Below are 21115 nucleotides of genomic sequence, written 5' to 3'. Positions count from 1 at the left end.
CCAAATAGGTCCTTTCTACCTGGATCAGCTCATAAGAACTGGGTAATCCTGGGAATTAAAGGATTTAGGTCAAATTCTTTCACCATTGAATGCCACCTAAAGTGTGGAACTTTGAGAAAGGGGAAAAAAAAGTCAGAGATAAAACAGAGACCTGAAAAAAGTCTAATACTTCCGGTTTGCTCCTACAAAGCCCTGTTGCTATGCATACCCTAAAGGGGAAAATAAGTGGGAACTTCATTTATAAATGGGTTCAAGGCCCATGCCTGTAATCCCAGCAGCTTGGGAGGCTCAGGCCAGAGGATCGCGAGTTCAAAGCCAGCCTCAGCAACAACGAGATGCTTAGCAGCTCAGTGAGACCCTGTCTCTAAATAAAATACAAAATAGGGCTGGGAGGGGGCTCAGCGGCCGAGTGCCCCTGAGCCCTATTTTGTATTTTATTTAGAGACAGGGTCTCACTGAGCTGCTAAGCATCTCGTTGTTGCTGAGGCTGGCTTTGAACTCGCGATCCTCTGGCCTGAGCCTCCCAAGCTGCTGGGATTACAGGCATGGGCCTTGAACCCATTGATAAATTCCCGGTACCACTCCCCCTCTCCAAAGTTTGTTTTGTTCCTTTTCGGTTACCCAGACCAAATGATGGTGAGGGACAGGTGAAAGCGAATGATAGAGGAGGAAGGTCCAGGAGGAAGTGAGAGCATTTGAGATGAGAGAATAGGTGAGGGATTCTGAACTGGAGGAGGAGGTCCACATCCATGCCAGGAGTCTGCAAAGATGGGAATGGGTGTAGATGCATTTCTGGGTGTGGGTAGGGAGTTTGGGGGGACCTAATAGCTTCCCTTTCTCTTTGTTCAGTGGAGTGGGTGGACAAGTCCTTTGCTGAATGAAAGGTTTTGAGGAAAGTGGTGGAAGATTGGAATAGTCATTGTCCCAGAGTAAGAGGGAGCTCACCAAAGAAGCTCTGTGGGCACTGCAGAGGGTGGACACTAGGAATGTGAGGAGACATCAAGCCAAGGGGCCTCGGAAGCCCAACTTTAGCAAAATGTAGGGCACATCGTAGCACTGATTTGGGCTTGGATTTTGGCAGGAGGGGAGAGAGGAGAGAAGGCATGGAAAAGAAAGTGAGGGACCAGAGGAGAATGGTTCAGATGACAAATTGACTAGCAGGGAAGGAAGTGGGGCAGCAGGGGAGGGTGCATGTGAGAACGGGCAGCAATCTAGAGGTCTCCTGGAGTCTGAAGCGAGGTGTCATGGGGGAGAAAAATGAGAGAGCCTTAGAGCAATGGGAATTCATGACCAGAGGCTGGAAAACAGAATTCAGAGCAGACGGTCCCTGATTCCCAGCCATCTGCTTGGATCTGAGGTCTTGGAAGTTAATAATGATCAGATTCATCCAGAGATTAAGAAGTTAAAGTTGACAATCAAAAGTATTTGGGTTCATTCATGATTTGCAGCCTGGTGACCAGTGCTCCCCTAGAGCCAGGATACTTAGGTGGTAAGGTCTTGGGCTGGCATGGTAGCCTGGGAGCCCTGTGAGAGGGGGACTTACCTTGACTGTGTATATCTGGAAATAGATGGGTTGGGTCCCCATGCGAACATAGTAGGTGATGACATCCAGGATGAACGGATCCACAGTCCGGGATGTGTCCAAGCGAGGAGGCTGTGGGGTGGCGGTGGGGATATCTTGAGCCATCTCCCTCCAGGATACTGTAGGAGGTGCCACATTCCAAAGCCCCCACATACACTCTATGATGGACAAACCCCTCTGGTCCTTCAACACACTCCAAACCTTTCTGACCACCAATCAAAATACACTTGTCCAGAGTTCCATCTCCCCAGGAAATCTGTTCCATTTCAATTCCACAGAGACATATTGCGCACCTAAGCATGTAAGGCGCCATGCTGGGTGCTGGGAAGAGGGAAGATTCTTTCACAGATAACTCAAGATGAAAGAGCCTGTTGGGATTCTAGGTTTGGATTGGTTACTCATTTTTGAGGCCTGAGTTTCCTTCAAGGGAAAACAAGAGGTTGAACCATGTGATCTTTTTGTTTTTGAGCTCTGCAGCTCTCTAAATCTATTAATTAACTAATTAATAAATGGGTAAAGTGATACATTCTATGTGACATATTTTTTATCATAATTGTAAAAAAAAAAACTAAAAAAATCTCGACACATCAATATCTTCCTTTTATACTAGAAATAGGTTCTCCCAAATGCAATGGGAGAAAGATAACTATTCCCAACAGCAAGAAACACTATCAAACATAAGGAATAAGTTTCGTGAAAAATGGGCAAAAGCTCTGTGATGAAAACTACAATTATACTGATGGACAGAAAAGAAGGTTTTTCATAAATAAAGAGTTATATCCCAGAGAGGGGAAACTTAATACATTCAAGATGCTAATTCTCCTCTAAATTGCCATCAAAATCCCAAAAGAGTTTAAGAAAATAAAACTAAAACTTGAAATGCAATTCTAAAGTTTATAAGGAAAGATAAATAAACAAGCTCAATCTGAAAAATTTTGTAAAAGAAGAGTAAGTGTAACCTTACCCTGCCAGATATTAAAATAGAAAAGTGTTAACATGTACAGAATTGCGTAGATCAACGGAAGATAATAGGTATCCAGAAATAAACTCCAGCATATGTAAGAATTTATAAATGATAAATGTGGCATATCAAATGCATGAGGCATGATGATTTATGCAATTAAGAGCTTTAGAAACAACTCTGGTTAAACCTTTGGGGGAAAAAACTCCACAAAAATTATATATTTCACACAAATCATTAAAATTAATTGCAGATGGGCAAATTAATGATATGCAAGAATAGAGGCACTAAAAGTGTTTTGGGTAAATTATCAGTGAATATTTAATCTTGGCAGAGTTTTTTCAAAGCATGGCCCCAAAGGCAGAAGCCATAAAGAATAAAAGTGAAACGTCTGTCTACACAAAAATGTTAAATTGTGCAAGGCAAATAGCTGATAGGTAAATTACAAAGAGAAAAAAAAAGTCTGCAACATCTATGACAATAAAAAGGTTATAACTCTGAATACATAAAGGCCTTCTCAGGCCAGTTCTCTCCCCGCTCCCAGACATACTTGGGCTATGGATGAATGGTCTATTCTTTTAACAGAGAATGTGCTCAGGAGTCAGCCTGCCTGTTTCTAAGTGGGACACCACTACTCATTTACATTACTTGGGTCAAGCAATCAAATCTCTTCGTGCCACAACTTCTTGATCTGTAAAATGGGGTTATAGCAACAATTTCTCCTGGAGACATGAGTACCTATTTGGGGTGGGGTATGAGAATTGGATGAGCAAGTCTCTTGGTGTAAGTGCTTAGAGCATTGTAAGTGCTCAGGAAACACTAGTTGTTACAATCACAGAAAAATGATCCTAGAAAGCTCACCAAAGAAGGGCTGTCCTTGGTCTACCCATTTGTAAAAGGATATTTTACTTTGCCTTTTCTGTAACAGTCTGGACCAAAATCAGTGTCTTTCCAGATACTGGTTGAAGGGGGCTCTTCTTGGCATTCCCTTTTACCCTCCTCAGCCCCCTGGAGACAGTCTCTTGAGGTCAAGGGTCAAGTGTAATATCTCCAAAGGACCTCCTCCCAACTCCATCCTGTCCTCCTTCCCCCACTTGGCTCCTCTGTCTCCCACTCTGCACAGACCCTGTGCCCTTCCCTCCCTCGCACCTCACTGCCCCTACCATCTGAGCCAGCTTGTGGATGGCGGGACACAGGGTGTTGACGGTGCTCTCATACCACGGGTCTGCGCGGCCCAGGAACGAAGCCAGCTCTCCCAGCTCCGGCTGCCTGGATGCTGAGGGTTCCTGGGGAAAAGGGGATGGGACAGACCTGTTAGGCCCTCCCTGGCTGGTCAGAGGGCCCCAGGCACCAGGGCCTGTGCTTTATGAATGTAGGTCAATCATTTAACCCTTTTCAGGCCTCAACGTCCACACAATGTAAAGACAAATTAATCTTCTACTTCATTAGCTCAGGCGAAGCAGGAAGAGCCTTTGCCAAGGATCACCTGCCAGGGACGTTGGCAAGTGATCTCAGGAATCCAGGTGTGTGGGTGTATGTGCACCTGTGTGTGCACACGAGAATGACAGAGAGGGACACTCACGTCTGAGGAGAAGCTTGCAACTAACTCCTTTGCAAAAACAAAATGAAACCCAGTGCAGACTGGCACTATGAGAGAATCTGTCTTTGGCCACATGCACGCCCCCCCAGGCACCCCAAAAATCGGTGACTTCTGAATCAGAAGACTCTTGAAGTCTCTGCCAGCTCTACCTTCTAAGGCTGGTGATTCTGGTTCCTGAGCCAGGAGATGCCAGGCTGCAGATGTGTATCTGCCCACCCAGCTCCCCTCGCCCCCCACCCCCCTGGGCTCCCAGCCCTCCTCCACTCCTTCTCTATGGTGCCCTCGCCCGTCCTGAGTCCAGTCACCTCAGGCGCCAGCACGGGGATGTAATAGAGTTGCAGGCTGAGTCTGGGAGTGAGGCAGAACTTCTGGGTCTCCCGTTTCCTGGCAGTAGGTAGCAAAGCAGAGACAGTAAGAGCAGGGGCAGGGGGCTGGTGTGAAACCGATATGACTCTGCCGTTTATTATTACTGGAATTTTGAAAGTTTGTACCAGCTCCCTGAGCCTCTGTTTTCTCATCTGTGGAAGGGGTACAGTCATGACTCCCAGGCAGGGTGGTGATGGGGATCAGCAGTGCTCTGTGATGGCTGCACACAGGGTGTGCTATGTTGTGTCTGTCCCCTGTCCCACCCAGACCTCTCCTTTTGACCCTCAGTTGCTCCTCTCTGATCTTTCACCTGCACACACCAGGCCCACCTGTGCCCCTGACCCACCTCAGCTCCCAGCCGTCCTCCTGGGGGCCCCTACCTGAGTCTGTGGTAAGCCTGGGCCAGGCGCCCCAGCATCCTGTCGTCCCCCAGCACCAACACCCGTGCCGTGTGCAGCCGGGAGACCCCAGGCAGCAGCTCCCCGTCCCCACTGGGCCTGCCTGTCCTCCGGTGCAGCCCCAGTGGTCCATCCCAGCTGCTAGGTATCAAGAAGTCCGGGGGCCACATGCGCTTCTTGATGCCCCCTTTACGCTGCAGGCCGGCCCGCTCCGTCTCCGGGCTGCTGGGGGCAGGGAGCTCATCAACTCCCACAGGAAGGTCTCGCTCAATGCCACTGTCAGTGGACAGCATGGACACCCGGGCCAAGTCCCGGTCTGGCCCAAGGCCCTGCAGATCCAAAGCCTCCAGGTCAGCACTGAGGCGCAGCTGGGATCGCGGGCGGAGGAAGAGAACCAGCTCCTTCCCTGGACGGGAGCACAGGGAGGAGTGTCAGAGTGGTCAGGGCATCTGGGGCTGGCAGGGCCCCTCCCCAGAAAAGCCGTGAAGGTTCCATGTTTCTCAAACCGCGTTCAGCTGAAGAAGCCCACAAGATACTCCACAAAGGAACAAAGGTTCAGAACCCTGCACACTTCTGTCCCTTTGGGTCGAATCCCATAAGTGAAGATATTAAAGGATCTGAGAAGTCCTGCACTAAAGAAATCAGCTTAACCCAGCACCTCCTGCATTAAGCTGGCACCCTCCAAACCTCCTATTCCCTGTAGCTTCCAGAGGATACCATCAGCTCCAGGGAAGATTTCTGAGCTTTTCTAATCCACCTTTGTTTTATTACATATGGGGAAACTGAGGTCCATAGCAAGAAGCACATTTGCATAACATGACCCAGCATGCAAAATCAAATGTCAGGATCTGAACCCTGTCCCCCAGCCCTGCACTTCCCACCCAAACCTGCATCCTTGACCTCCCTCTTTTACTTGAAAACAAGACAAGGCGGGGGGCGGTCACCAGAGTGAAGGGGAAGCATTGGACAAGCAGGTCATTCTGGAAGGTCCCCTCCAGCCTTGGGAATCATAATGCTTTGTGCTAGCCTCTCTCTTGGGGACATTGTCTGTTGGCATCAACATGGCCTAGTGGCATGTTCTGAGACCAGTGGCTAAAACCCTGAGCTATCCCAACATGGAGAAAATGTGTCCTTCTTCCAGGTGCATGCAACGAATGACTTGGGGAAGAACAGAGAACACTGAGCTAGGCTTACAGGCACACAGCACACGTACAGAGGAGCACACAGAAACAGAAAGACGTGTGCACAGACACTCACAGACATAAGCACACACACCCCTGTTTCCAGCCAGCTCCCAACAAGAGGGGGTCAGAGACATGGGCACGTACAGAGCTGCTCCTGGTCTGTCCACAGGTGGAAGGTGATGTAGGGGCTGGGCAGAGGGATGTTCGGTGGCCGGTCTTGGAGAGGATCACCTAAAGAAAGAAGCAGGCTGTGGGGACCACAGAGAGGAGGGTTTCTCCTCCACCCTCCCCACCTGCCCAGCTCCTGTGGAGAAGCCTAGAGGGGTGGCAGGGACCCTCTCTGGCCCATGTCTGGGCTAGAGGGGTCTGCTTTTCCATTTCTGCCATCAGCAGATCATCCAGGGCCCGATGCTGCAGTCACCTCCTCGCCTAAGAATACTCAGGGGCTCCCTGTGTCTTACAAACTGTCCAGCTCAGCTGCAGAGCCCTTCGAAAATCAGCACAGAGTCTTTTCCAGACTTTTCTATGGTTGATCCTGCCCTCGGCACCGTGTGACAGTCACGTTGGTTTTTCCCGTTGTTCTTCAAACACCCTGCCCACATCCAGTGAGGCAGGAAAGAACTCGATCTCTCAGAGCTGCTTCTGGTTGTATGCACCCCTCTGCTCCTGCCAGTCATGCCGAAGAGGCCCCATCAACTAAGGGCCAGCCCCTCCTCCTGCCCCTCCTTCCATAACCTTCTGATCACTGTGGTGGTCCACGGTGGTCATTCTCTCTGAGCAGAACTCATTGCGTACACATTGGGCACACCTAACCTGCAGCCTTAGGATTCGGCTGTTTCTGTTGAACTCCTACCCAGCTGTGGCCCCCTCCCTCATGAGGTGTGAACTTCCTCAGGGGAGGGCAACCAAGCTTCATCCAGCACCTCCTACCTGCTAGGGGCTGTTCTACTCACCTGGCAGACATTGTAATCATCTCTCTGGATCGTGCCAACGACCCTGGGGGACAGGTAACATAATCCTCAATTAACAGGGAGGAGCCAGGGCACAAAGAAGTGAAGTAACTGGCCCAAGGTCACAATAGTAAATGGCAGAGCAAAGATTTGAGCCCAAGCAGCCTGGCTCTCATCTGTGACACTGTGCTGCTTATTGTCACTGTCCCAGGCTGCCCCCTACAGCTGCAGGGTCTGGACCAGGGTGCTGGCTGATCAGTCAGATGCACAGGACAAGCCTAGGTAGGAGACAGGTGTCCCCAGATGTGGCTTGGATGGTGGGTGTGGCCCAGATGATCTCTCCTGATCAATGCAGAGTGATGCGGAGTGTTAGCAAGTGGAACCTGACGAGAGAGTCCCACAGTTGGCCACAGGATTTGCTCCAGCTGCAGGAGGAGGGAGGCTCCCTGGGCAGCCCATTTCCATGTTGTGATAAGAGGCGGTTTAGAATTTTAAAGCAAAACAAAAGATAGGAAAACCAGGAAGATGGAGTCTAGGCAGGGGCTTTCCTGCCGCCTCGCCCTGACTTTCTGCAGCCTCCATCCAACTGGGGGTTGGCCAAATTCAAGCCCCAGGGTTGGCACACTGACCTCTGGCAGTGGTTTCCAGCCTTTTATGCTGTGCCTTGTAACCAGGCATGCCCAGTGAGTGACCAAGTGTTCTGGGACATGCAGGCTGGCGCCTTCCATGTATATTTTGGGTGGCCACGCAATAACAGGACACACATCAGAATCATCCTGCAACTGCCTGAAAACACATATTCTGGGTTCTCTGGGCTATTCTGGGTTTCCCCATCGACATGGGGCTTGCCCCCATCAGCATATGCCATTGTCTTACGAGCATGCACATAGAGAGGAAGCATGCAGGTTAACAATCTATGACACGGGATCTAAATGATGCTGACTTTAGATCCTCTGCAGACTGTCTTCCCACCATTACATCTGTCTGTTACTACGATGCAGTGGTGAAGAACTGGGCTGCCTGGATTTGAATCTTGGCTCTGCCACTTACGAGCTAAGTGATTTTCTAACTCACTGTTCTCCTCTGTAAAAATGGTGAATAATAGTTTTGAAAGACCCCAGCCCCATAACCTAAGGCTTGATTATAAAAAGTAGAAAGTATGTAGTAAACAGGTGAGCTCACCACATGACCTGTTAGAAAGGGCACCCTGACCACATCACAGGACATGCTTGAGCAGACTGGGATCATAAGCGGGAATAGGGAGGAAACACAATGTAAACCTGTAAGATTGATGAGTTTTTCGGGAACCTATAGTGAAAAACAAGTTTATCATAGTGAAAAACAAGTTTACCCTTTAAGTGACGTGTATGCTGGATTCAAAAACACCTGTTACTGTGCTAGGTGGAAAACAACTCCTTTTTCCCTATAAAAGATCTGTACCCCAAAGCCCGGTGTGCCAGTTCACCAAAGCTTCGGCTGAGGTTTTGCTGTGCACCCGCAGGCGCCTGTGTATTAATAAACTTGCCTCTTGCTTTTGCAGCCAGTGTGACGCTAGTTCTTTTGGACGGGGGATTTGAGGGTCCGGGGGTCTTTCAGTTTCTAATTCATAAGTTTACTGTGATTGGTTGACTTAATATATGCAATATATTTAAATATATGTAAAATGCTTGGAACTCCTACTGGGGTGTATAGTAGTAGGTCCTCTGTAGATGCGAGTTATCCTGACCAAATGAGCCACCTTCTTAGCCCAGGTCCTGCCATGTCCCTGGGCATTCCTGTCAATCCACAAGCTACTATGAAAGGCGCTGTCTGGCTCTGCCAAATCCCGCAGACTCCAGGCGGGTACAGCGCTGCTCTCGGTCGCCCCCTGCCGTCAAGTGTCCCAGCAGGTCCCCAGCTTACCGCTGCAGCGTCCCCTTGTGGCCGCCGGCCCCAGCAGCGAGCAGTAAATCTCCTCCAGCCTCTGGAGGTGTCCCGCCCGGCTTGGGCTGGCCTCGCTCGCCATCTGCTCCACTGCGGCCACCACTGCGTGGAAATAGTGCTCCAGGACACGGCGGGAGCTGGCCTGCGTAGAGGGACGTCAGAGCTTGAGCCCCGGCCCCGCATCCACCCAGTCAGCTTTCATGCCAGCCCCACGGGGCACCTTGTTTCTGTTCCTGAGGGCTGGGTGGGAGCTGCCAGTCAAAGGCACCTGGACCTGACGTCTAGGGTCCACTCCAGCCCTGCAGCATTTTGCCCTATGCTGCCTGCAACCAAGACTCATCTCTACCCCTCACACCCTGTTATGGGGACATGGCCTGTGGCCCACAATGGTTTAAGGAGGGATACAACATTACCTAAAGGAAGGATCCGCCAAAGGATCCAAGGTATAGGGTTCAGGCTGTGGAGAATTTCATATGGCAAACAACAGTAGGAAGAGTACCCCATCAAATGCATTGGAGGGGGGTACCAGGGTTGAACCCAGGGGCACTTAACCACTGAGCCACATCCCCAGCTCTTTTTTTTTTTTTTTTTTTTGTATTTTATTTAGAGACAGGTTCTCACTAGTTGCTTAGGGCCTTGCTAATATGCTGAGGCTGGCTTTGAACTCAAGATCCACCTACCTCAGCCTCTAGAGCTGCTGGGATTACAGGCATGTGCCACTGTGCTTGGGCCATCAAATGCATTTTGATGGGCAAAACAGGGTCTCAGTCATGGAGTTGGAAAAAAATAACTGAAGGCCCCCCCCCCCCCCCGAAGCCCCACCACATGCTCACTTCCTGGGGCAGGCTGAGTAGGGGACAGCTGAAACCTTAAGGGCATCCTTCCTTTTGGGTGCCTGGCCCCTCCTGCAGCAACAGCATCACTGTCCCAAATCTTAGCATCTCCCAACCTTAGCCGTCATGGAATCCAACCTTCCCCAGTCTTCACCACCCCACAAAAGGTGACCCAAACAGGCAGCAGTCCTCCACCACCCAAGATCCAACACCTGGTGCTAACCCTTGGCCAGAAAATCTCCAACCTACTTGATCTCTTGGGCCACATATAGGGGCCAAGGTTGATGTCAGAGAAAAGCTAGGAAATAAATAAGTGTTGGGAACAGACCAAATGCGCCACAACCAGAATGGGGGGGGGGGGGTTGGTTAAATATAGCAACATAGGACAAGAGAGAATATTGTGCAACTATTAGAAGTTCATATTTTAGGAAGAAAAATATTTCTATGTGGCATATTTCCAATGGCATAGGAAAATAAATACATATATACTAAATACATATGCATTATGTAAAACTGTTACAGAGTTTAATAGCTTAATTTGTTATCAAGGAGGGGGGATGGGGGCTGGGAGGCAATTTAAATCGAAGCTTGATATAAGCCAGGTTCAAATCCTAGTTCAGTCCCTTTGTATTTGTATGACCATGAGGTTATCAACTTCTCTGTAAATGTAGATGATAATTGCATCCATTTCATAGCATTAGAAGAATTTAAAAATGTGACACACCTAAAGGGTTTAACAGAGTGCCTAGAACACCATAGACAATCAATAAACATTGGCCATAATAATTACTGATATTATTATTCAGGAAATATACTAAAATATTTAGTTCATGGCTTTTATTTCCGGGTGGAGATGTTTTTATTTTCTTCTTTAGCTTATCTGCACCTTTCAGATTGTCCTTAGTAAGCATGTATTCATTGCTGATTTACGGGAGGAAAGGTGCTATGAAACAGAAGCAGGAAGAGATCAGTGAGGGATTGGTGTGGATATGCAGGGCCCGGGCGCCAGTTACCTGCAGCTTCCTGTGCAGAGCACCAGCGTGGCAGGCCTCCCCCAGAGCCGCCTGCAGGGCGTGGGAAACCACGTGGCGCATGCAGGCCTCTGGGGTCACCTGGGCTGCCTCGATCTCCAGCAGCAGGGCACTGCACACAGAGGCGGACACCAGCTCAGGATCCACGAAGAGAAACACTCTGAGGGTGGGGTGGGGGAAGGGGCAGGACTGATGAAGAGGACAGCTGGGAGAGGGGCCACTGGGGATGGGCACCCTCAAAGCTTTGGAGCCACCTCCCCCCACACACATACAACACAAGAATTCCTCTGAAAAGAGGAGCCTCAAATTTAAAAATCTATAGTGAGATGACAATAAGGGGTAGTGGGGACTGTGGCAAATAGGAACACATACGGAACCTTCTAGGGGACCGCTCTAGTTCCCTCGGCTGCGGTCCACTGTCTTCATACAGGGAAGGAGGACTAGCACTGTGTCAAGGGAAGTTCCAAATCCTGCTCCCTCCCTCAGCATCCTGACTCAGGGACCATGTCACTCTCTTGGAGGGACCCTAAGTCCTTCCTGCTAGAACTAGATCTCTGAACAATGAACCAAACCCATCTTCTCTCATCATCCTGAACACACCAGAAAACCATTCTTGAACACCCTTCTTCTGACTCAACTGTCACCCCACCTCTCCAGCACTAATTGCTCTAGGTCTCCCTCTACCTCCCTGCACTCTTTCTAAACCTCAACTCAAGCTGCACCTTTTCAATGTCAAGTCAGTGGAGGTACCTGCAGAAGAGAGAGGCACATACCCCCAATGTCATCATCCCTCTCGCCAACACCAACAGTGGACAGTCCTATGTAAAGGGCTGGGCACACACAGATTTCCTTGCATGATTGTGGCCTCAACCCCCTGCACTATGGATATTCTGGAGCTGCCTCTGGCTGCCTGGCTGGTTTGATGCTCCATCATGGCCAAGGGCAGGATGGAGGTTCAACAGTAGAACTGCAGAGTAGCCTCAGGACCAGGGCCAGGTGCATCCTCTGCCCACAAGCAGGGTTGCTCTGAATCCAGCCAAGAACAGAGGTTTTTCCTTCCAAAGGACTCCAGAAAAAGATATGTCCTGACAACTCTTGAACTCCAAGCTCAGGCCACTGCAGGACAGAAGTCATGGCCACCAAGCTCTGCCAGGACTCTTCAATCTAGCCTCCTCTTTGGTCCTCCTGCTCATGATCAATCACACGAGCCCCAACACCTCAAAGGGGCTGCAGGCAGCAATTGTAATGGAGTCACTCACCTCTCTTGGTAGGGATACAGTTCATTCATCAAGTTCTGTTCAGCAATGACCATCCTTTGGTACAGTGTCCCTACAGACCAGACTAGGTCAGCCAATGAGGCTTTGAGTCTCTGACTCCCAACCCCCTCCCTCCCATGCAAGATGCTGAGACTCTTGAGCTCCCTGGAATCCTGGAGAAAAGGGATAGACCTTGGGTGGTGCTTGCAAAGCAGCATGGGAGATAAGGATGTCCAGGGGCTCTTACCTGGGACGGCTGTCTCCGTTTTCAGTCTTATGGCGCAGTCCAAGGCAACTGTGCAGTAGGGGGTGGGCAGGGTCAGTAACCTGGTGCAGAAGGTATAGGTTCTTTGGTAGAGTTCTTCTGTGATGCCTGTGGCCTGAATGAGAGGGAGGAGTTGGGGTGCCCCGAACTCTAGGTCATGAAGGATCCTGGGTGGGGTGGGGGGGGAAGGAGGAAGGTGCTAACCAGACTCGGCTCACAGCTCTCTCCCAAATCCATAACTTCCAGACTCTTCTCCCAGCATCTGAGACCTCCCTTGGATGCCCCACTCCAGCTAACCAAGAAAGAAATTCATCTCCTTGCACTCCATGAGCTCCCCTCCCAACCCTTCTGCTCACCCAGGCCGCACACCTCTGCAGTTCTGCAGTCTCAAAATCTTGGAGTTACTCCTTGATTCTCCTTTGTTCCTCCTTGCATGCCACAGGTGTCTCCCACAATGCCCAGAGGTTCCCCTTCCGCCCCTTCCTCCTCTTCCTCTCTGTGCACTGGGCCTGGGCCTTTGCTGGGGAACTAAGCTCCATGACCATCCCAGTTCCCCCCGGAAGCCCCAGGTTTGCTCTTCCTGCCCCTCCTCTTCTTCACCACTCCCTCCCACCTCCCAAGACTACACACAGCTCCTGGGTACTTTTCCTAAGACATTAAAAATCTGTTTCCGGTATGTCTTTCCTTCTTGTAGGGATCAGTGATGTAGTAACTATGAGCAAATCCAAGCTGCCATCAGAAGCTCTCCATGAATTCTCCACACTGCCTCGGCTTCCCCACGTAGGAGAGAAAGGGGGCTTAGAAGCCAGTGTGCAGGAAGCAGTCTGAGAGCTTGACTAGGCTTCCCCTGGCAGGGATTAGGTGAGAGGGAAGAGGACAGTGTTCAGCCCGACCACCTGTGGGGCACCACTACCGCCTGGACCCCAGCCCCCAGCTCACCTTAGTGAGCACATACATTAGAGTGTGTAGCAGGGGGATGATGATGTGCCGGAGGTCCTCGCTTTCTGCCTGGAAAACAGGAGATCCTGTGATGGGGGGGGGGGCAGGCACCTCATTTTAACAGGAGGCAGTTTGGGCAGAGGAGTGGGTGGAAGGCAGATTCCATTATGCCAACAGGGGTGAAAAGGATAGAGGAGGAGTGGGGTGGGGAGGGAGCAGAGGTATGGCAGCCCCTCTATGTGTGGGGCATGGGTACAGGGAACTCCGTGAGGGGAAGCAACATAAAGAAAATATTGCTTATGTAAAAGTCTAAGAGGGACATATGCATGGTAACACCAAGCATATGACCCACAAATGATCCAAGTTTGGGGACACAGAGCTAATGAGCCCCTCTCGATCCCATCTACCTCCCAGAAGCCCAGAACCCACCTTTTCCAGCTCTCTGAGCAGAATGCGGACCAGCACTGGGCTCTTACCAGGATCTCGCTCAACCTTCTTATGCAGGGACCACCTCCACATGCCTGGACCAGGAGACAGGGGAACCCAGCAAGACCAGGCAAGGCAGGCAGCTCTTAGAAAAGATTCCTCTGAGCAGGACCCTGAGCCTGGGGCCCAGCACTGACCCTGCAGCCAGCCTTGGGCTCCAGGTGCACATCATAGGTGGATTCCTCCATATAGGGGGACTCTGATCTGGAACCCTTAGTGGACAGCAAGTTCCCGGGGCAGAAATGAGTGGAGGAAGATAAATGTGGGAAAAGTATATGCATGTGGATCATAGAGACTGGTTTGCAGGTGTGTGCCTCAGCCACCTTCTGGAAGTTCTATTGGCCTAGAGGGAAGTTTTGTTTGGAAATAGAGCTAGGCACGGTGGCTAAGAAAGAGACGGGCAGGTCCACAATGCACTCTCCCACAGCTCGTGGGAAGGTTACACTAGGGAGCAGAGAAGCCATTTCTGGTGGACCTCCAGATTTCAGGTGTTTCCAGGGGGAAGGGGTCTAGGCTAAAAGCCCCTGCCTGCTGGCTCCAGGTCAGGATCCTTCCTGAATACATGGGCAGAGATGGAGGGGTGGGGTGGGGGAGGCAAAGCGCATGGCTGCGGCCTGCTTAGTGGCTCTTACCCTGGTTGCTCTGCAGGGCGGGGGCCTGGGCACTGAGCTCCCGGAGCACAGCTTGAACACTCCTCTGCAGGTCCAACTCTGCATCTGGAGGTAGGGGGTCTTTGAGCCAGGAACTTGGAGTTTGGCCCACCTGGCCTCACTCCTGCACCCACCTCTCTTTGCCCTGAAAATGTCTTTAGCCTTTCCATGAACCTCAAGAGGTACCCACAAGTAATCAACCAGCACATGGGTCAAGGCTGGAAGATGGCATTTCCATCCATAATTCTATGTCCTTGGTCCTCTGGAAAGCCAGCATTTCCCAGTAAAATCAGCATTTCCCAAAATGCAGTTCTACAGTTCAAGTTACTCATAATCAACAGCAGTCCCAAAATACTAAATTGGAAATTTCCAGAAATAAATAACTGATAAGTTGTAAATTGCTTGCCATTCTGAGTATCATAATGAAATTTCATATCATGCTGCTCTCCATCTCACTGTTCAGCGTATCCATGCTGTGTACACTACCCATCTGATAGTCACTGAGTAGTTGTCTTGGTTGCCAGATTGACCATCCTAGTATAGTAGTGTTTGAGCACAAATAACTTTTATTTTATTTAATAATGGTCCCAAAACACAAGAGAAGGACTCAAAGATGCACAAGGGCATAAAACATGGAAGAACAGATAAATTCTTACTGCAGGGAATATGGGGGAAAATCCAGAATTACAGCTAAGGATTTGGTAATCTCTGGGGCTTCAGGCATTCACTAAGGTTCTTAGAATGTATTTCCAGTGGATAAAGAGGGACTATTTTTTACTCCTGATGATATGCAATATGATTTTTGGTGGTGCATAACAATCTTAAAATTTGAATAACTATGCATTTATTTTAATGTATATTTGAAAAATATGTATAACTAGTCCCTCAATCTATACATGAAACTAAAATTTAAAGTCAATTTAAAGAAACATGTGAGCTAAACACCATGTAACAAGTGGTAACAAAGACTGTTCTTGATCAAACCTTCCTTAGCTCCTCTGAACTCTCTTTTCAACCAGGCCTTGACCTTCCTTATTGCCTGCTCTGTTTTGGGCCTGTCCAGCCCAGTTTTGGTAAGAATCCTGCTAAGTCAGTTTAAAGAGCTTTCCCCACCCTTGATATCTTCATTCCCCAATTTCCATGTATAAGACCTGCCTCTAGTAAGAATCCTGTCCAGTCAGTTTAGCAAGAATCCCTCCCTGTGGATGTCTCCTCTTGGGGTGTTTCTACCCATGGACCCTGCTCCCCAACTGTTTTCCTTATTCTGAGTTGAGCCTGCTCTCTCTTTCCTATTGCAATCGTTTTTCAACAAAGTCTGCCTTATTGCTTGACAAGAGTCAGAATACTTTTTTTTTTTTTAATAATGGTATGTTGATGCGGCAATAACACAAAGTTGGTACAAGAAGAAGCAATAGACATTTGCAAAGTGTGGTAGCCAGGAAAATGCACCTTGCTGATTGTCCGCTATTGGGAGTTTAATTGACCCTGGCCCTGCAGCTGCTGTGCTGTGAAATCCATTGCTCCTTGTGGAGCCACACTCCTGGACAACACAGAGGGCAACAAGGGATTCCAAAGGCATCCCCAAGAGACACCTGCTGTGACAGCTACCTTTGCCTCAAAGCTCTCCACCATCCTGCTGATCCTTTCTCAGATGAATTTATGCAAAATCCCACCCCAGCCAGTCTTAGACGTTGCTTCTCTTTCTCTTTCCTTTGGGGTCAGATTTGCATTGCTGTAGAGCAGCTCACCCTCCCAGCAACCTCCTCATCTTCTGTCTGGCAGGTGTTTCCTCGAATACATCCTTGCACATCTAAGTTTATCTTGGTGTCCGCTTCTTGGAGGATCCAGCATAGACAGGAAGTGTAGGAAACACTCCCCACACAACAAATTCCTCTTTGTAGTGAGCTCCAACCAAGAGTTTGTCCTTACAGGCAAATGTAGAGTCTGGAGGTTGCAGACAACGGAGGACCACATGCCTCAGGGCTTCCCTTTTTGACTTGGCTGCCGGGAAACTTAAAGCCGAATTAGGGTTTCGCCTCAAAGAATCAGTTCGTCTCAAGGGACAGGGACCTCTCTTTTTGGCTCCTCTTGGATGTTCCAGCTTTGAGCTCTATTTATATTTATTTATTTATTCATACTGGGAATTAGACCCAGGGTCTCTTAACCACTGAGCCACATCCCCAGCACCCCCACCCCCAACTTTTTAAAATTTTTAAAATTTTGAGACAGGGTCTGGCTAAGTCCTTAGGGCCTCATTAAGTTGCTGAGGTTCGTCTCAAACTTGCGATCCTCCTGCCTCAGCCTCCTGAGTCACTAGGATGACAGGCAAGCGGCACCATGCCCAATGTTTACGCTTTTAAATATAAACCTTAATCATGCCACGTTCCTCTGGAAGGAAGTAGGAGAGAGATTATAAATTTAATTTAGGTTGTGGCTCAAGAGTTAAACTTTGTTCAGGCCAAGGCTCCCTGTTTCCTGGTGCTCACCAAGTGGCCTCTCAATGGCTCTGGGGTGGGTCTAGGCAAAGTCCATGGGGGCCACCTAATATCTTGGAAGCCCCCATTTTCCCCTTGGCTCTTACTTGTCCCCCTGTGGGACACTTCCCCCTGTCAAAGCTCCATTCTGGTTCTCCTCCAGGGTCAGAGTGAGAGGAGTGCTGGAGCCCCATCTTCCCCCTGGACATCCTACAGATAGGGTAGCTTCCTCCCAAACAGGCAAGGAAGTCATTTGGCCTGGCATGGAGACTGGTCACAGTCTGTCCTTCCATTTTCTCACCTTGCATGAAGATTTAATGGGTTAATTTAGGGGCAGCTATTCAGACATTAATTGATGTTTTCTGCATCTCCTTTTTTCTCTTTCCCTCCCATCCTTCCTTCCCTCCCTCTCCCTCATCCCATCTCTTTCTCTTTCTACGGACAAAAAGACCTAACATCACAACCACCACGACTTCCTCCTTTCCTCCTCATTAGAAGGGAAGCCAGGCCTTTGTCCTCTGAGCCCTAAAGGTTCCTCTGCTTTGCAAGGGGAGTTATGTTTTTATGTTTCAGAGAAAAATAGAGAAGTTGCCAGTAGCCCCAGGAGACAATCTCAAATAAACTTTGTTTTCGAAAGTCTGGGTAGTTGGAACAAACTCTCAGGCTTTGGTCCACATCTGGCTTGCAGACGAGTTTTTTTGTTTGGGCTTGTGTAGTATCTTTTAAAATATGAATTAAGCACCAACCTTTTTGAATCAAGAGATTTTGTATAAAATCTTAGGTGCCTGGCGTCCTTTGAAAATCTGAAAATCGGTTGATCCTGGGCATGCATTCCTCTGACATGGGGCAATCAATCAACAGGGGCTGGGGAGCGGCTGTTCACTTGAGATGGGCACAGCTTCTCTGATTCACAGTTCCCTCTCTCCTGGTTTCACTCATTCACAAGTTCCCCAGCACGCTAATTGAGCCGATCAAGCTAGATTGTCCACAAAGGGTGAGAATGAAGGATCCCTTTAGTTAAAAGGTAGGAAGCTAGATTCCTCAAGGTCATGAGGGAACAAGGGTTATGGGGTTTCAGGTAATAGGAAAGACAAGGGCTGGCTTGTTTAACAATGGTAGCAAAGATCAGAGGAAGGCATCTAAGCATTAAGCCCAGTGCCCCCGAAAGCCACAGCAAAGGTCTCCTAATCCACATTTGCCAGATGAAAAGAATGTCCCCCAAAGGAGCCCCTTATGTCCACTGGATACTGTAAGCCTGGTTGACCAGTTCTGGAGGCTGGAGCCAAGTACAGAAGACCACAGACTCTTTCTGCCACACAGACTGTTAAGCCCTGGACTTATCACAAGCCCCAAGTGGAAGACACTAGAATTCATATTGATCTTGGTAAATGAGGGCTTGAAGGTGGATTTGATTTAAGAAAAAAAAAATTGGGGTATTTCTTGGGCTCAAGTATCTCAAGATTGTTAATATATAATATATATGTCTAACCTTATTAGTGACTCAGAACAGTCCATAAATAAATGACATTCATTATTATTATGTTCTCACCCATCCATGAATGCAGGATATTACTATTAGGTATTAATAGTAATATTTAAATAGCACTTGAAAGAATATCCTCTAAAAGTAGCAAGACAATGCTATATGTTCATCATATGGATTTCGTTTTCATGAAAGGAAGACAGGAAGACCACACTTCCCAGACTCCCCTGCAATTACAGAGGAGCCACGTGACTATTCTGACCAATGAAATGTAGAGGAAGTGATGTATGAGACTTGCAGGCCCCCCTCATAAAATTTTTTGCACTGTGCTCCCTACTGTTCCCATTCCACAGTGACTTAGGAGGGTACGTGTTGAAGATGTCACAAAAGGAAAATGCCTCAGGCCCTGAATGACTGTGTGGAGCCCAGATAGGACTGTGATGTGAGTGCAGAATGAATGTTTGTTGTGCCATTCCTCTGATATTTGGGGTCATTTGTTATAGCAGCTAGCATGCTCTGACTTGACTCATGGATATTCAATGTGTTTTCCGCGGTGTATGTCATTTGATTCTACCAAGAGCCCTGTGAGTTTGACAGGACAATTACTGTTCTCTCTGTCTTATAGGTTCCAGGTCCAGAACCCTTACCCTGGTCCCAGATTACGACTCCAATGACCAAAGTTCACACTTAGAAGGATCCTAGAGCCTCTCTTCCCACTTTACAGATGAAGAAAAAAGTTTCCGTTATTTAAGGTTACACAACTTTTGGAAGCCAAGCTTGCTTAGTCAAATGCTTTTCCTCTAAAGCTGTGGTTTTGTGTGAGATCATCTGCCTGCTTACTGGGGAAAAAAAGAGAAGAGGGCACATCCAGGTAGGACCCTGTGTATGCCTATCCATGCACACCTGGGACTTGAAATGCAACATTTGTCTGAAACAAAGGTTCCCAGTTTCCATACAGGTGTTATTGTACAGTGGTCCACTTTATGCTTTGAATATAGCCCTTGCTGCTCTGCCACTGCAACTTGTTTTTAAAATGGACATGTTTGGGCTGGGGATGTGGCTCAAGCGGTAGCGCGCTCGCCTGGCATGCGTGCGGCCCGGGTTCGATCCTCAGCACCACATACAAACAAAGATGTTGTGTCCGCCGAAAACTAAAAAATAAATATTAAAAAAAATTCTCTCTCTCTCTCTTTAAAAAATAAAATAAAATAAAATGGACATGTTTCTTTCTCTTCCTCTCTCCCTGCTCCTCCCTAATCTCTCCCCTCCCCACTCTCTATTCTCAGGGGAAATAGGATTACCTTTCTTTCCCATCCTAGGCAGAGTTATCTGTCCTTGATCACACACCCACCATAGGAAGGAAATAATCCAGACTTTGGGATGGTACCAGAAGATCTCAAAAATGACTATCTTCCAAATTAACAAGTGGATTACAACTGCAACAGAAACCATGTGGAATGTAGCCTTTGAGTCACTTCTTTGAAAGTCCCCTATTCCTGCCGATGGGCAGAATCTCAGCCTTTGGGACAGGAATACCCTGTGCTTCTTTGCTAGCAAAGCAATAAACTTTCTTTTTCTTTTTTCTCAAAACTGTGTCCTGGTTATTGGATTGGTATCAGGGACAAGGACCAAGTTTTTGGCAACATTATTACAGTTAAAGAGATAACATGGAGGGAGAGAGGAAGGGATAAAGGGAGAAGAAAGGCCACCAAGATCCCTACCATGGTAGGACCCCTGTAGTCCAGGCTTGCTCTTTAATTTCAAGTTCATCTGTCCCAGGACTTGGCAAGCCGGCCCTCCAATGCCCTGTGACCCCAGACAGAACAAATTCCTCTCCTGGAGGGCTTCACTTTTCTCTAGTTCCCAACCTCGACTGCACACTAGAACCACTCAAAAGCTCTAAAATCTACAAATGCACAACATCCTCTGCCAGATCTCTGAGGTGGGACCAAATCACTGACTTTTTTTTTTTTTTTTTTTTTTTATAACTCCCCAGGAACTTCCGATGTGCTACTAGAATCTTAGGTGATCAGCTTGGAGTTCTGGTTAATGATCAAGGAGGAATCCAGTGACCAGATGCTCCCAGCTCCTCCCCGAATTAAGGAGAAAGTTCACAGCATCAGGATAACTCTTCCCTGGTAATGCTCCTGCTGGTCCTGGTGGTGGGAGGAGATGCAAAAAATACAGTTGGAAGCCAGGCACTGTGGTACTCGCCTGTGACCCCAGTGACTCAAGAGGCTGAGGCAGGAGGATGGCAAGATCGAGGTCAGCCTGGGCAATTAAGTGAGACCCTGTCTCAAAATAAAAAATAGAAAGATGTACAGATGTAGCTCCATGGTAGAGCACCCTTGAGTTCAATCCCCAGTACTTTAAAAAAACCATGCAGTTGGAGAAAGTTGATTTTTGTTGTTTATTAGCTTGTTTTGCAATATATCGAATCTTTGTTCTGAAATATAAACCTTGGCACTGAGGAGATAGCAGTACCCTAATTCTCTTGGGGTCAAGCTCTGACATGAATAAAACCTTCTAAGAAAAAATTTCAAGTAAACTAATCTTTTTTTGTTGTTGTTTGTTTGTTTTTTAGACTAATCTTTATTTCCTTGAAGTTACCCCACACCCACATGTGATGATGGTTAATTTTATGAATCTACTCTACTGGGCCACAGGGTGCCTTGACACCTTTGGTCAAATGTCATTCTGGTGTTTCTGTGAGGGTGTGTTGAGTCGAATTTAA

General features: G+C 48.4%; 1 protein-coding gene across 8 annotated transcripts in view; it reads right to left on the bottom strand.

Moving 5' to 3' along the window:
- Positions 1 to 21115, bottom strand: part of PIK3R6 (phosphoinositide-3-kinase regulatory subunit 6) — a 57650-nt gene that overhangs the window by 18437 nt on the left and 18098 nt on the right. For 2 of the 8 annotated variants that reach the window (XM_081272841.1, XM_081272836.1), the window contains 13 exons: positions 14407 to 14490; positions 13718 to 13809; positions 13289 to 13357; positions 12332 to 12464; positions 12088 to 12157; positions 10811 to 10988; positions 8944 to 9106; positions 7045 to 7087; positions 6236 to 6339; positions 4890 to 5313; positions 4449 to 4527; positions 3707 to 3829; positions 1544 to 1654 (listed from right to left, as the gene is read on the bottom strand). In XM_081272841.1, coding sequence (XP_081128967.1) covers positions 1544 to 1654; positions 3707 to 3829; positions 4449 to 4527; positions 4890 to 5313; positions 6236 to 6339; positions 7045 to 7087; positions 8944 to 9106; positions 10811 to 10988; positions 12088 to 12157; positions 12332 to 12464; positions 13289 to 13357; positions 13718 to 13809; positions 14407 to 14490 — 1673 coding nt within the window. Of the gene's footprint in view, positions 1 to 1543; positions 1655 to 3706; positions 3830 to 4448; positions 4528 to 4889; positions 5314 to 6235; positions 6340 to 7044; positions 7088 to 8943; positions 9107 to 10810; positions 10989 to 12087; positions 12158 to 12331; positions 12465 to 12553; positions 13265 to 13288; positions 13358 to 13717; positions 13810 to 14406; positions 14491 to 21115 lie in introns of those variants that run through there. The other 6 variants (XM_081272837.1, XM_081272838.1, XM_081272842.1 and 3 more) reach the window with 6 other exon arrangements.

The sequence above is a fragment of the Spermophilus citellus genome (genome assembly GCF_964194105.1).
Source record: "Spermophilus citellus genome assembly, chromosome: 17".
Lineage (NCBI taxonomy): Eukaryota > Metazoa > Chordata > Mammalia > Rodentia > Sciuridae > Spermophilus > Spermophilus citellus.
This window is presented reverse-complemented; position numbering and strand designations above follow the sequence as displayed.